The 14,885-nt window shown below is 49.8% G+C and overlaps 2 protein-coding genes across 12 annotated transcripts in view; one reads left to right on the top strand and one right to left on the bottom strand.

The window, feature by feature from the left end:
* Positions 1-4,673, top strand: part of DEXI (Dexi homolog) — a 34,877-nt gene extending 30,204 nt beyond the window's left edge. For 2 of the 3 annotated variants that reach the window (XR_010411843.1, XR_010411844.1), the window contains exon 5: positions 3,335-4,673. The gene's annotated coding sequence lies outside the window, so the exon portion shown is untranslated. The remainder of the gene's footprint in view (positions 1-3,334) is intronic. The other variant, XR_010411845.1, reaches the window with a different exon arrangement.
* CIITA (class II major histocompatibility complex transactivator) overlaps positions 1-14,885 on the bottom strand; it is a 48,763-nt gene that overhangs the window by 18,113 nt on the left and 15,765 nt on the right. For 8 of the 9 annotated variants that reach the window (XM_054507505.2, XM_064592544.1, XM_045874970.3 and 5 more), the window contains exons 2-8: positions 7,637-7,780; positions 7,301-7,396; positions 4,925-4,987; positions 4,667-4,747; positions 2,343-2,387; positions 1,539-1,691; positions 926-1,069 (exon numbers count right to left, since the gene is read on the bottom strand). In XM_054507505.2, coding sequence (XP_054363480.1) covers positions 926-1,069; positions 1,539-1,691; positions 2,343-2,387; positions 4,667-4,747; positions 4,925-4,987; positions 7,301-7,396; positions 7,637-7,780 — 726 coding nt within the window. The remainder of the gene's footprint in view (positions 1-925; positions 1,070-1,538; positions 1,692-2,342; positions 2,388-4,666; positions 4,748-4,924; positions 4,988-7,300; positions 7,397-7,636; positions 7,781-14,885) is intronic. The other variant, XM_064592539.1, reaches the window with a different exon arrangement.

Here is a 14,885-nt window from a genome sequence, read left to right as displayed (position 1 = left end):
GTTAGAACAATCAGGTGTCCACCCAGGACCCCACTTGGGTCACCCCCACCCCATCCCAAAGGAGGCTGTGTGGCTTGGGAAGTGTGGGGAGGAGACTGGGGAACTCCCAGAGGAAGACATTTCAGGACAGGACTGAGGAAAGAACTCTGGAGTTACCCCTAGCTCACCGAGACTTGGTTTCCCCACCTGTGAAATGGGCACAGTCAGCTCACAGAGAGCTTAGGGCAAGTGCTACTATAACATTCTTCCTGCTATACGGTCAGTGCTCATTTGCCTGGAGGTCAGGTCAGGGATGCTCCCTTCCTTCTGGACCACCAGCACACTATACGAAAAACTGGCATACAACATTTAAAGGATGCTCTTAGTTTGGGTGGAAGTCTCCCCACCTGACTTCATCCTCTCTCCCATCCCTGAGAGCCCAAAGGAGACTTGCCCTGGGCAATTCACAACTCCTCAGTGTGGGAGGTCAGCAGAGACCATCCTGCCGATCAGGAAATAAGGCAATTCCAAAAAAGCCACGCAAGGATGCACACCAAAACAGTTCACCACTCTATACTAAGAGTGCAGAAGAGCCTCATTAACTCTTGTAAGCATCTCATTTTGTTTGGCTTGTGGATGAGCATGAATCAATGGGATTTTTAAATATAATAAAGTTTAATACAAAGGAAAAAAGGCAAAACTAAGGCTTGGTGGGGAAAAGTGATACATAGAAAGTCCAGCCCCTGGGTGGGTGGGTCACTCACCCCGACCACCTTGGGGAGCTCTGCCCTTATGCTTTGATATTTGGGAAAGGGGGTCAGAGAAGGGTGTTCTGGGGACGGAGGATCATAAGAAGGTGCCAAATGCCGGGGGTTGGGGGAGGACAGGGTCAGGGAGTAGTCAGGTAGCCGCGAGAAGGGATGGGGGGCAGGCTTTGAACACTCACCTTGATAAATGACCATACCAGACACCCCCGTCCCAGCCCCTGAGATTTGCCAGAGCCCCTGGGGCAGAGAGGGGAGGGCAGGGATGATCTGGATGCGTCCAGCAGGAAGACTCGGGCAGCTCAGCAAGGAACTGGAAGGGGGCACTGGGGAGACAAAGGCAGTGAGGTGGGATCCTCCAGAGCAGCAATGTTCGTAATCCTGTTCTCTAATTATCCGATTAAGATCCGACTCCCTTTCTAAAGGGCAGGCTCCTCTGTCCCCCCAGAGCAGCAGCTGTGTCTGTCTTGCCCGTGGTGGTGTCCCCAGCACCCGGCAGAGTGGCGGGCACAGACAAGGTGCTCAGTGCATAACTGATGAATGAAGAGAGCTGATGAGCAAATGCCCTAATGGGTGGGGACTCCCTGCTATATCTCCCAGGGATGTTTCCTTCCAAGGCACATTCTCTGGCACAGGCTGAGCTGATGGGGACCCTGAGGATGGGACTAACTGGGATGGAAGTGGGTGACACCAAGGGGCGGTTCCTGTCCCTGGTGGGCCCTACCATGGCCACTCTTCAGGCACCCCCAGGGAAGGGGGGGTAGGAAGCCTACCCTCTCTAAGTCCCTAACGTACCAGGCATCAGGATGGTCTCCTCCAGCCAGGTCTGGCTGGATGCTGGCTCCTTGTTGAACACAGCAGGTGGTGACAGGCAGGGCAGAGCTGCAGAGTCACTCACTGACCCGACCACGAACGTGCCAGTCACCATGGGCACAGCGAGGGGCTCAGCTGTGAGCAAGACGACCATGTTAGATCCAGGGGACCACGGATGCGATCTGAATGGGTGCCTGGTGGGGCCCTTCTAGGGAGGATGGCAGAAGCACAGTAGATCTCTCTCCGGGTGGTTGGAGGGAGCTCCCATCCTCTTCTCAGCCCTGGGTGAAGCTGCTTTGTCTTCCTCACTCTGTGCCACTCAGGGGCTGGTCTCCCCCACTTTGCAATAACAACAGGGTGGGATGAGAGGGCAGGTGGAGGGAGAGGAGGCAGCCTCTGGTGGGAGGAGGCGGTGAGCCTGGGGAAAGGCTCGCTGAGGCATGGGGCTCTCGGGAGGCCAGAGGGCACTGGGTGACCAGCTGACCCTAGGTGACTCTGTACTCCAAAAGGAGAAGTGTGGTCTGGAGGGGCAGTGGAGTAAGGCGGGAGGCGGGGTCTCGGCTCTGACTCAGAATTAAGAAGGGGTGTCAGGGCAGAGGCTTTGTGGGAGAAGTTGAATCTCCCAGCAGCCTTCAAACTGCAGAGAGGGGGCTGTGGAACCGTGATCTTGGTTTGAATCCCAACTCCGCCTCTCACTAGCTGTGTGATCTTGGACAAGGGACCTCACCTCTCTGAGCCCTGGCTTCCCTGCCTCACAGTCTCCCCGGGTGCACCCCACCCGCTCACCCAGCTTCCTGTGCTTCACGTCCACGGGCAGCTCCTCTGGGAAGGCTGCAGAGAAAACATCATGGTCAACCGCCCCAAGGAAGTTGTGGTCCCAGCCATGAGGGGCCCATGAACCCCAGCAGCCCACATGGCCTTGCCTTAAATGGCTGGAAAGTGGCCTTGCAGCTCTCAGCCCCTCCCCTTCCCCTGACCCTTCCTGCCCTGCTTGTCTGCTTGCGCCCAAACCCCACCTTGAAGACCCAGGGCAGTGAGGGACTGGAAGAGGCCGAAGCGCAAAGGGCACACAAGATGCGTTTGAGTTTAGAAAAATAAAAATGAAAACAACAACAACCTGCTTAGGGTCCCTCCCTAGCCTTGTGTCTTTGCAACAGAGCCTTTCTGAACCTTGGATCGCTCATCTGTGAAACAGAGGCGGGGCTTCCTACTTTGCAGGAGTACGTGGAAAATCGGTGAGCTAGGGACCAAGTGCCAGCACAGTGACGGAGGAAAACCCTATGTGTCCCTGAGCCAGGGGCTGGCGAAACAAATCACAGTTCACCCACCCAGTGAATTTCCACACAGCCCTAAAAAAGAACAAGAATGCTAACGGACGTATGGGGAAGTGTACTGGTGTCTGCAATTTACTTTGAAATGTTCCCAAAATAAAACGAGTGGATGAGTGGGTGGAGAGAGGGGTGGACAGATGGAGAGAGATGTGTTTAGGCAAATACAGCCAAACATCAACTGGAGACTGTTAGCGCTACATGGTTCTTTGCAGTACGATTCTTTCACCTTTATTCTATGTTGAAAAGTTTCATAGTAAAATGCTGGGGAAAATATTTATCAAATAAAACAAACAAACAAAAAAAGCAAGCCAGCAAGAGGAATTCCCTGGAAGGAACCGGCAACATAGGCTGTTTTCAGGGAGGAAAACTGAGGGTCTGGGGGACAGGGGTGGGAGGGAGTTTTTTTTGTGTTCACTGACTATCCTTGCACCTTTTGAATTTTTATAGCATGCACCTGCTTCACCTGTTGACAAATGAAGAAATCGGTACAAGTCCGACACATGGTCTGGAGCATAGGAAGCTCTCACTCGACTGTTGAGCTCATTTTACAGATATGTTCATTCAGCGGACATTTACTGAGGCACTACAGCACGCCCTGTGTTAGAACTTAGTTAATGAGTCCAGAAGACAAGAGACAAGATCGCTGTCCTCACATTGGGAACTAGTCAAAAAGCAATAAAAAAAAAAAAAAGAAGAAGAAGAAGAAGTCCAGATGGTGGCAAGCACTAAGGGGCTAGGAGAGACACAAACAAGGTGAAAACCAGCGAGGTGATCCATGTGGAAGGGTGGTCAGGGAAGGCCTTCAGGAGGAGGTGACAGGTTAGCCAAGACCTCAAGGATTCAAAGGAGCCTGCAATGGGAAGAACTGGGAAAAGGGCATTCCAGATAGAACTGCAAGTGCAAGAGCCCCGAGGCTGGAGGCTGGGAAGGGTACGTGAGTTCTAGGAACGGTAGGAAGCCAGTGTGGCTGGAATGTCCTGGCCCAGGGCAAGCTTGGAAAGGTGGGAAGGACCAGATCATATAGGCCTTGTGTATATATTTTGTAGTCCTTGGAGCTTTTTTTTTTTTTTTTAAGATTTTATTATTTATTTATTTATTTGAGAGAGAGCACATGAGAGGGGGGAGGGTCAGAGGGAGAAGCAGACTCCCTGCCGAGCAGGGAGCCCGATGCGGGACTCGATCCCGGGACTCCAGGATCATGACCTGAGCCGAAGGCAGTCGCTTAACCGACTGAGCCACCCAGGCGCCCCTGTAGTCCTTGGAGCTTTAACAGGACAGCAGAATGATCTGATTTGCATTTAAAAGCTCATAGGGACTGCCAGTAAGGACAGATTAAGGAGAAACGGAGACAGAATAGGAGGCTCAGAGAGGGATAAGCACTTGCTCAAGGCCATACAACCCATAGATAGCAGACCCAGGACTCAAACCCAGTTCTTGCTGACTCCAGAATCTATGGTTAAAGACACCTCCCTCAAATACAGGGGTGACAACTAAGGATGAAAGAGAAGCCAGAGCCCAAATGGCCTTTGGGAAATGGCAATCAAGACAGCCAGGGGCAGAGACACACCTGGAGAATGGCCATTAGCACCTGGGCTGTCTGCTTCTTCCCTGGGTCACCAGGGAACAGCAGTGAGGGGAGTGAGGGGTAGAACGTCCAAACCCAGGCAGAGCAGACAGGACTTAACAAGGGAAGCCACTGGGAGCCACAGGAGGCTCTGGAGCCAAGGCAGGGCCAGGAGTCAAGCAGGCCGAGGTCAGATCAGAGAGGGGCTTACTCACGTCTTTTCTGACTTTTCTGCCCTGCTTCCTCCAGCACCTCGACACTCTCGCTGATCATTTCTTCCAATCCTATATGCTCAACTTAGGAAAAAAAAAAAGACACCAACACGTAGTCAGTGGATGCCCAAAGTGAGCCTTCATTGTCCCTATGTTGGGGTGGGATCTGACTGCCCTTCAAAGGGTGGTCATCAGGTATTATGATGCTCCCCAAGGAACAAGGAAGGAAACGCAGGCTGAGCCAAGAATCCCCCAACTTACTGAAAATGTCTTTGCCCAGACCATCCAGTTGGGAGTCCTGAAACACGTACTGGTCCAGTTCCGCTGCCCAGACAAGGAAAAGAACAGTCAGTCCATGAGTTTTCTGAACACCTCTTGTGTGCCTGGTCTTGGGGTAGGTACCAGGGAACTGTGACCCTCCAGCCTTGGCACACACGGGGGTGCTCAATCAGCGTTTGCTGAATGAATGATCAAATTAATGAAGGAACCCTGAACCTTCATGGGCTCTTAATCTAATTGAAGGGATGATATGCATCCATGAAAACTTAACTATCGCTGTCAAGTAGTACAATGCAGTGTGGTAGAGTTGTCACGGGCTTTAAGTTTAAATCCCAGCTCTAACCCCCATTAACCCTACTAGCTGTGCAAACTTGGACCAACTGCTTAACCTCTCTGGGACTCCACGGCCTCATCTGTGTAATGAGAACAAAAAATGCCTGCAGCCCAGGGATGGATGGTGAGGATTAGAGGCTCCACCTCTAAGTTAAAGCATCAAAAATAGTAGCTAGGACACCAAAAGCACTTACTAAATAGTGGTTAATTATATAAAGTGGTACATGACTTGGAGCCCAGGGGAAGACAGCTATCATGGCAAGAGGTCAGAGGAAAGAGTGTATGGTGGCGCAGGTCTGTCAGGGAGGGCTCCTGAGGGAAGGGATCCTGGAGCCAGGCCTTGAAAGATGGTCACAGTCAGAGAGATGGGAAGTGGAGGGCTTCGGGCAGTGAGGACAGAGTGAGGAAAGTGTTTGAAAAACTCAGAGACAGGTGTCCGCAGGGAAGTTTCATGCTGGGGGAAAGGTAGGGTTGATTTTATCAGCAATGGAGAGCCATAAAAGGGGAGCAGTGACCATGATGACTATGACGATGGTGATGGTGGTCGTGGAGGGGGGTGCCTAACTTACTCTTTGCAAATTCCTTTCCTAAACACTTTACACATAGAAACTCATCCAAACCTCAGCCATCCCATGAGGCGGGTGTGATTATTACACCCACTATGCACATATGGAAGCCATTTTCTAGACATATTTCAAGATGCCTCAAATGACTGGATGCTCAGGCCAGAGCCTGGCTTTCTAGAAGCACAGAGAAAGCCCACAGACTTGAGCAACAGATTTGGATGAAGCTTCTGCCTCACCTTTCTTTGGCAGCTTCCACTTCCTGTGTAGATGCCCCCAAGTGAAAAGCCCCTAAATCCTAAGTAATGCTCAAATCCTTCATCACTGCCTCCAGTTGTGAGGAATATGAATGCCCTCAGCACCAAACACTTCTGCTTCCTCAAGTAAGTTCCCAAGAAGGAAAGGAAGTGGGCAGATTTCTCAGTTCTGTAATTTTTGAGACACATAGTTACTACTCTCCATTTTCCACTTTGTGTGCTGCAGGATTAACTGTGCACTGGGGAAAGACTGGCCACATTCACGTTAAGCACAGACCTCCTGAGTGATGTGGTTCTTGGGTTACCAGGAAAAAGGCCACGAAAAACGGTTGTACAGGTTGTTCACTGCACAAGGGTGCCCAGCAAGAGGACAAATGGGGGCTGCATCCTCCAGAAAAAGGGGCATCTTTTTCTAATTCAACAGAGCCTCTGTATGAGATAGTGGTGAGGAGGGAGCCTTTACCCCACTCCCCTCCAAAAAACAAAAACAAAAACCAACAGCAACACATCTCTCCAAAGAGTTCTGCCCTTATCTGAAAATAGTAGCCCTTTTTAAACCTGCAAATCAGCCTCTCAGCTTAAGCCTTAGAGAACCTCTCCACCCTAGACTCTTTCCTTTTCGTGGTTAAAAATAAGGACTTTGAAATGAGAAAGACCTAGCTTTGAATCTCAGAGCTGCCCATTACTATCTCTAATGCAGCCTTGGGTACACTGTTTTACCTCTCTAAGCCTCGATTTCCTCCTCCATAAAACGGAGATACTAATAGGATCTACTTCCTTTGTTGTTGTAAGGATTCAATGCAATAACACACATACAGTGATCTGCATGCAACAAGTGCGCCCAAATGGTAGGTATTACAAATACTAGAGTAGTCTGGCTTAGGAGCTAGGGAGAAGACAGGGAGGGGTATATGGTATGGGCTGTGTGGAAGGAAGTAAAGAAGAGCAAGAAATATAAAAAGATACAGAACTGGAGGCAGAGGATACAAAAGTGAGACTTTTTTTGCCTGGTGGTCATTGGCCAAGGGGTCAATCTCCCTTCTTCCCTGGGGTCTCTTTTCTAGCCCTTGCTTTGCATCCCCCTTGCCCTAATTTATGAGGGAGGAGACTGCTGTGGCTTGTGGTGAATGGGTGAGGTTACCAAAAGAGAAAAAGGAACTCTTCCCCTCAACTGGCCCTTTTCTGGGTTCAGAATGCTTCCTCACCGATATTGGCATAAGCCTCCCTGGTCTCTTCATCACCTTCCATGTCACACAACAGTTTGCTGAACTGTTCGCAGTTGATGGTGTCCATGTCGGGTTCTGGAGGGAAAAGCCCCATGGATGAAGCAGGAAAGGTTTGGGAAGAGGGCTGGTGGGGAAGGAAGGAGGCGGGGCGGGGCTGGGAGAACTCCCCTTTGGAAAGCAAACAAGCGTTTGGAGCTGTCCGCGGTGCTGACCAGAGTTCAGCGGCCAGAACGTCGCCCAGTTGCTGACTGTCTCCACCGCAGGCTGAGGGGGGTGAGGAAGGACTTGGGAGGGGCCAGAGGGAGGAGAGCCCACCTGAGCAGAGCTCAATCTCTTCTCTAGCCAGGTCCGTCTGGTCATAGAGGTGGTAGAGCTGCAAGGGATCGGCACTGCTGTTGAGAAGCTCCAGGTACCCGCCTTCTAGAGACCCCAACTCCATGGCGGCACACTGTCCGCTGCCTGGAAGGAAGACACATTTAGTCAGTGCAGGGAGCATTGGAAAGATGTAGAGAATTAACACCTACCATAGCTCCTAGCTGGATCACCTGGTGAAGGCCAGGGTTTGGGAGAGCCAAAGAAAGTGAGCAGAAGTACTCATTCAGCACCTCTTATATGCTCTGGGCAGTGGAGAGAGCAAGTCATATCTCCTTCCTCCAAGGAACTTATAATCGCTCTGGGAAGATGCCCACCATACAGGGAAAGGAAGTGGGGAAGTGTAGATTCAAGACACCTTACACCTGGGATCCAGGAGACTTGAGGTCCACATCTAGTGCGGCCATGAGTGATAACAGTTGAGATTTGCAGAGCACCTACCTTGTGCCAGACACATGGGCTAGCACATTCCATTCTCACATCAACAATCATATGAGGTAGATACTCTTACTATCCTCAATTTCCACATGAAAACGCTGAGGATCAGAGACGTGAGGTGACTTACATAAGGTGACCCAAGTCCAAGTGGAACCCAGATCTGGTTCTGGGCATTCTGACGCAGGGATATGCAATTAAGCCCTATGCTCTATCTACTGCCTTGGGTGACCTCGAGCAAGTCTCTGCTCCTCTCTGTGCCTCAGTTTCCTAATCTGTAAATTGAAGGAGTCGGGGCAGATTCTAAGATTCTTTTTTTTGGTTTTTTTTTTTTTAGAGTTTATTTATTTATTTGAGACAGAGAGAATGAGAGAGAGAGAGAGCACATGAGAGGGGGGAGGGTCAGAGGGAGAAGCAGACTCCCCGCCGAGCTGGGAGCCCCGATGCGGGGCTCGATCCAGGGACCCCAGGATCATGACCTGAGCCGAAGGCAGTCGCTTAACCAACTGAGCCACCCAGGCACCCCTGATTAAAGACTCTTAATAGGAGTTTGGTGCCCTAGGCACATCCCTTTGAGATTCTAAGATTCTTCATTTGGTGAAGGGCATATCAGATACCTTAGATACCACTTCATTCAATCTTCCAAACACCCTGGACATGTCCACACAAAAACTTGTGTATGAAATTTCATAGATGCATAATTCATAATAGCCAAAATATGGACACAACTCAAGTATCTATCAATAAATGAATGAACAAACAAAATGTGATAAATCCATACAATGGAATACTATTCAGCCATAAAAAGAATAAAGTACTGACACAGGCTACAGCATGAATGAAACTTGAAAACATGACACTCAGGGAAAGAAGCCAGACACAATGGGCCATAGATGGTATGATGCCATGTATATGGAATGTGCAGAATAGGCAAATCTTTACAGATAAAGTAGATTAGTGGTTGGTTAGGGTTGGGAGAGAGTTGTGGAAAAAACTGGGGAGAAAATGATCATAGAGGTGGGGCTTTTTTTTGTGGGGATGTCAAAAATGTTCTTTAGCTAATGTGGGGATTGTTGTACAACTCTGTGAATATACTAAAAAGACCACTGAACGGTGCATTTTAAATGAGTGAATTGTGGGACATCCTGGTGGCTCAGTCGGTTAAGCATCCAGTTCTTGATTTCAGCTCAGGTCATGATCCCAGGGTCCTGGGATCAAGCCCCACGTCTGGCTCCTGGCTCAGCGGGGAGCCTGCTTTTCCCTCTCCCTCTGCCTCTCCCCCTGCTCATGCTCCCTCTCTCTCTGTACCTCTCTGTCTCAAATAAAAAGTAAAATCTTAAAAAAAATGGGTGAATTACACACTATGTGAATTACATCCCATTAAAGCTACAAAAGCAAAACAAAAACCGACCCAGGAAGATAGGCATTATTGTTTCCATTTTGCAGATGAGGCCAACTAGTCTCCCTGATAATATGCAGTTCTTGCTGGCTAGAGCCACTCTGAAGGCTTATGCCCACAGCTCCAGGTTCCTGCTCTACTCCCTAGTGGGTTCATTTCCCAGACCCCCTGTAACAAAGTTACAAACTGAGCAGCTTAAAACAACAGAGCCTTAGTCGCTCATGGTTCTGGGGGCCAGAAGTCCAAAATTAAGGTGTTGCCAGAAGCTCTAGGGGACAGTTCTTCCTTGCCTCTTGTAGCTTCTAGAAACTCTCGGCATTCCTTTACTTGTGACTGTGTGGCCGAATCACTGTAATCTCTGCCTCAGTGGTCCCATCATCTCTTCTTCGTGTCTCAGATCTTCTGCCCCTCTCTTTTTTTTTTTTTAAGATTTATTTATTTATTTATTTGAGACAGAGCGAATGAGAGAGAGAGAGCACATGAGAGGGGGGAGGGTTAGAGGGAGAAGCAGGCTCCCCGCCAAGCAGGGAGCCCGATGCGGGACTCGATCCAGGGACTCCAGGATCATGACCTGAGCCGAAGGCAGTCGCTTAACCAACTGAGCCACCCAGGCGCCCCTTCTGCCCCTCTCTTAAAAGGACACTTGCCGTTGGGTTTAGGGCCCACCTGCATAATCCAAGATGATCTTATTTCAAGGTCCTTAACTTGATTACACCTGCAAAGACGCTTTCTCCAAATAAGGTCACATTCACAGGTTCTAGGGATTTGATGTGGACATATCTTCTGGGGGCCCTCATTCAACCTCCTATACATGAAATGCAGACACTTCCTGGAAGGACTCAGAGTTTCTTGGAAGAGGCAAGAGGAGAGCTGGCCTTGAAGGCCAGAGGACCTGCCAGAGCCTTCTGAGTGCCCCCACTTGGGCCGCAAGAAAGTGGAGGTGAGGGAGAAGGACCGAAGAGGGTAGGGTCGGGAGAACACACACACACACACACACACACACACACCTCACCACTGCCTTCCAGCTGCTTCTTTTCATTTGATTCATTAACAACACTCACTACCTATGGAGGGTCTCTGCACAGACCCCGGATATCACAGAGAATGAACTTTCCAGGCCAGCCTGGGGCCCTGGCTGGGGCTGCCTGTTGATAATGGGTTGGGTGGGGGCCGCAGGGACCCAAACATCACACACTTGCCTCAAAGGTCCAGCCAGCCATGACTGGAGGAAGCGGAACTGAAAGATGGGGTCCCCACCCTTTTCTTGTCATGAAGCCAAGCCTGGGGGGCGGAGGAGAAGAATTCCACCCCTCCCGGTACAGTGGCTTGAGACCAGAGAAGAAATCTGTTCTCTCCAGAGAGGTAAGAAAAGACCCCCCCACCCACTCAAATCTTGCCGGGTGCCTTCCTCCCCTTTTCAGTCTGGGGTATTTATGGACAGCTTACATTGTCACAATCCACCTGTTTTTCCAGGCAGCCAGATCTGGTGACAACAGCTCTGGATTGAGCCTAACCATTTCGCCAATGAGTCAGGTGACTTTGGTCAAGTTCCCCAAACTGTTTTTTCACAGGGTAACAGGTCTGCCAGAGGCCTTCAAGTCCAACCTCCTTCATTCTACACAGCAGATGAGACCCTGAGAAGGGACACGACTTGCTCAAGTCCCCATAGCCTGTCCCTGGCCAAGCCTGCACCTGATCCCTCCCCAGCACAAGACTCTCAGTCCAGTGCTCTTTCCTGCCGATCAAAATGTTTCTGTTCAATGAACAATCCCCATCATATCTAGGCCCAGGAATAGGGAAGGACCAGGTCCTATCGCAGAAGGGTGATGGCAGGAGGTGCCATGGAGAGGAGCTTGAAGAAGTATAACCCAGCCCCACTATTGACGGGCTCAGCTTCAAACTTTGGACAACATTGCCAAATGCGATCAGACCCCAGAGAAACACACTGACGGAAGAGAAAAAAGCCAACTTGCATGAGCTTGGGAGTCAAATTGCCTGCCTCTGAAATCATTCCTACCTACCAACTCACCACAACCTGGGCAAGTTCATTTTATCAACCTCCTGGAGCCTCGGTTTCCTGATCTGTAAAATGGGAATAATAACCGGTAACTCATTAGGATCCGGTGAGTTAATTCTCATAAAGCCCTCAGAAAGGTGACTGGCCCTTAGCAAGCATTTAGTGAATGGTGGCTTAGAACGGCATCCAGCACATACATGGTGAGCAAATGTGGGAGATGACCATCATCATCACTATCATTATTTATGATTATTAATTCGCTTCTAACCTCTGTGGAGTTGACAAAGGGGCCCTTCCTTTTTCATTCCTCCATAAGTCACAACACTGTGAAGCCAAGCTTTCTGTTCTTTTACTTAAGGAGATCCCACAGACCCCATAGGAACAAGAAAGTCCCACAGCCAGCAGTGCAGCCTGGGAGGTCTGCTCATGTCCCCCATCGCTACCACTGAGGAGTGCCTGGGAAAAAAGTCATCCATGGGCCCAAGTTCTGTGTCATTGGCTAAACCCAGATAAGAAGACATTTACTCTTGGGGTGCCTGGGTGGCTCAGTCAGTTAAGTGTCTGGCTCTTGATTTCGGCTCAGGTCATGATCTCAGGGTCATGAGATTGAGCCCCACATTGGGCTCCATGCTGAGCATGGAGCCTGCTTAAGATTCTTTCTCTCACTCCTCCTCTGCTTCCAACCCCTCCACTCATGTGCTCTCAAAGAAGAAGAAGAAGAAGAAGAAGAAGAAGAAGAAGAAGAAGAAGAAGAAGAAGACATCCACGCTCAGATATCCCCAACATATACCTCCACACCTTCCTTCCAGCTACCCCAAGATGAACCCTGCACCTTATGCACTTGTCTTGAGTATACAGGGATTTCCAGCTCATAATGGGCTTCTGCCTCCACCCCACCCCCTCATTTGAGCTCCCAAAGAGCTCTAGGGAGAAGGCAGGATTTAATGCCCATTTGATAGATGAGGATAGTCAAACACTTCAGTGAAATGGCTTGTCCAAGGTCACCTGGTTGGAGAGTTTGCATCTGAATCCTGGCTAGGAGGCATTAAGCAAGTGACTTCACCTCTCTATCAGTTTTCCCACTACTAGATCAGGATATTGACACTTCCCTTGTGGGACCATTGAAAGGCCAAGAGAAGCTCTTGGAGGCATACAGGAGGCCCACAGTTAAAGGAATCCCATGATGTTGGGATGCTGCAGAGCTGGGGCTCAGTTCTGGAGTCTAGTCTCCTGGTCTCGATCTCCCAAAGCCACAGTTCTCCCATTCATGCCCACATCGACTTATATCTTGGCTTGGGACCAGCGTTCCCACAACCAGTTTCCTTATGTCTCTCTCTAGATGTTTAGGAAGTGCTTCAAAGGCTCCTGATTGGACTCTTCCCCCACATGCCACTCTAGAGGGGACTGGGGACAGAGATGGCTCAAATCACCCCACTGCAGAGGACAGAGTGCCCTTCAGCTGCCCCAGCACAGGGCAAATCACACAGGCCAGGAATCCTGTGAGGGAAGGGGCCCTGTCTGTCTAGCTCACCTATCCCCAGACTCCAGCATGCTCTTGCACATAGCAGGCTCTCTCCACCCATAAAAGTGACGCATAACTAGAATTCACAGGTGCCTGCTGAGCGCCAGGCACCAAATGACATGATGTGTAGACCTTATTCCAGTCTAACACACACATTTGTGATTTGTCTTCCCATTTCTTAAAGAAACAGGCTGAGAGAAAACTGGTAGGATCTGAGCCAGATGCCTGGCTGCAAAACCATGGTTTCTTGCCCTTGCCTGGTGACAGGAGGCATGGGTGACAAAATGATTTCTCCTTTTGAGGAGCTGTCTGGGGCACCACAGAGAAGTGGTCTGTGTCTTTTTGGTAAACGAGTGGTATTTTTAGAAGGTCCTCTTTGAATCCACCCTTCCCCCCTGGGCTACCACCTTCCACATCCAACTTGAGAAAAAGTTCCTAATCTCTTGGCCACCAAAAGTCCCTTTGGGGGGGTTCATTTCCCTTCCCACTTTGTACTACACCACAGGTTTTGAAAGACTGTAGGCACCAAGATGGTTCCTGGAATAAATTCATTTCTCTCTCCGCTGAGGGAAATCAAGTATTACCAAACTGTTCAAACTCTTCCTGAGGTAACCTGACAGCTGGTGTCTGCGGACATAACGGTCCTTCCCGACTGGGAGAGTCTGTTGTGTTGGGGGCTGTGCTGGGTACTCTAGATGCATAACCTTGTTTCCATTGTCACAGCAACTCTGGGAAATTGGTATTATTATATTCATTTTATGGATGAGGACAATGAGGCTAGGCTCAGTTTAACAGGTGCTTTCTTCCCAGAAAAAGGAGTATATCCTTGAGGGTCTCAAGCGGCACTGGGAGGGAGAAAGGGGCACCTTTGCTACCCCTGAACTCTTCAGCTCTGCTCTGCACTGTGATAAAAGAGCACAAAAAAATATTTCCCTGCATGTTGACTCTAATTCTCCTCCTGAGGAAGAAATGAAGATCTTTGAACTGTGTCCTAGAGAATGGTGTTGCGTTCCAGCTCTGCTTTTACTCTTGAGTACCCTCTGAGCCTTAGTTTCACCAAATAGGGTGGACCCAACTCAGCTGAGGTATTGTGGGATTCTAGGTTCCTCATTGCTTGTCAGCCTTGCACCTCTCCATTCCCCCAAGGGCCCTCCCAACACCGCCTTGCTCCCCACCCTCTTGACAAGCTGCTTCTGGGGGTCAGATGGTGGCAGGAAACCAGGAGCTCAGGGCTACCTTATCTTCCACAACCAGCCCCCAGTCAGTATCTCTGTGGGGCTAATCTATCAAACAAGTTTCCTCTTCTCTTGCATCTTTGTCCTCCAGATAAATTCTAAAAGACATACCGCTCTGGTTTTCATCCAAATCTGTAAAACAATGATTTACTGAGCATCTCCTACCAAAAAAAAAAAAAAAAAAAAAAGGCACTGGGCTCAGTTCTCCGGGGGCCCTAAAGAGGTTTAAAACACAGTCCCTGCCAAGAAGCTTGCAATGTAGACTCATAATATTTTAAGAGGGAGACAAATCGTGATGATAATAATACAGTGGTTAAGAGTGCGTGCTCTGGGTTCAAATCCCAGTTCTGCGCCAACTGCGTGACCTCACATAAGTTCCTCAGCCTCTCCCAGTTGTGAAACCTACCGTATTTGGTTGGCAGAGCATCTAACTCATTATGTTGCTGTGACTTGCCTAAAGTGACATTTCCAGAGGGGCGCCTGGGTGGCTCAGTTGGTTAAGCGTCTGCCTTGGGCTCAGGTCGTGATCCCAGGGTCCTGGGATCGAGCCCCGCATCGGGCTCCCTGCTTGGCGGAGAGCCTGC

This window comes from Mirounga angustirostris, unplaced genomic scaffold (assembly GCF_029215605.1).
Source record: "Mirounga angustirostris isolate CCGP_5_RB_7025 unplaced genomic scaffold, mMirAng1.0.hap1 SCAF_5, whole genome shotgun sequence".
Classification (NCBI taxonomy): Eukaryota; Metazoa; Chordata; class Mammalia; order Carnivora; family Phocidae; genus Mirounga; species Mirounga angustirostris.
Note: the sequence above shows the minus strand (reverse complement) of the source record. Positions and strands in the feature narration are given on the sequence as shown.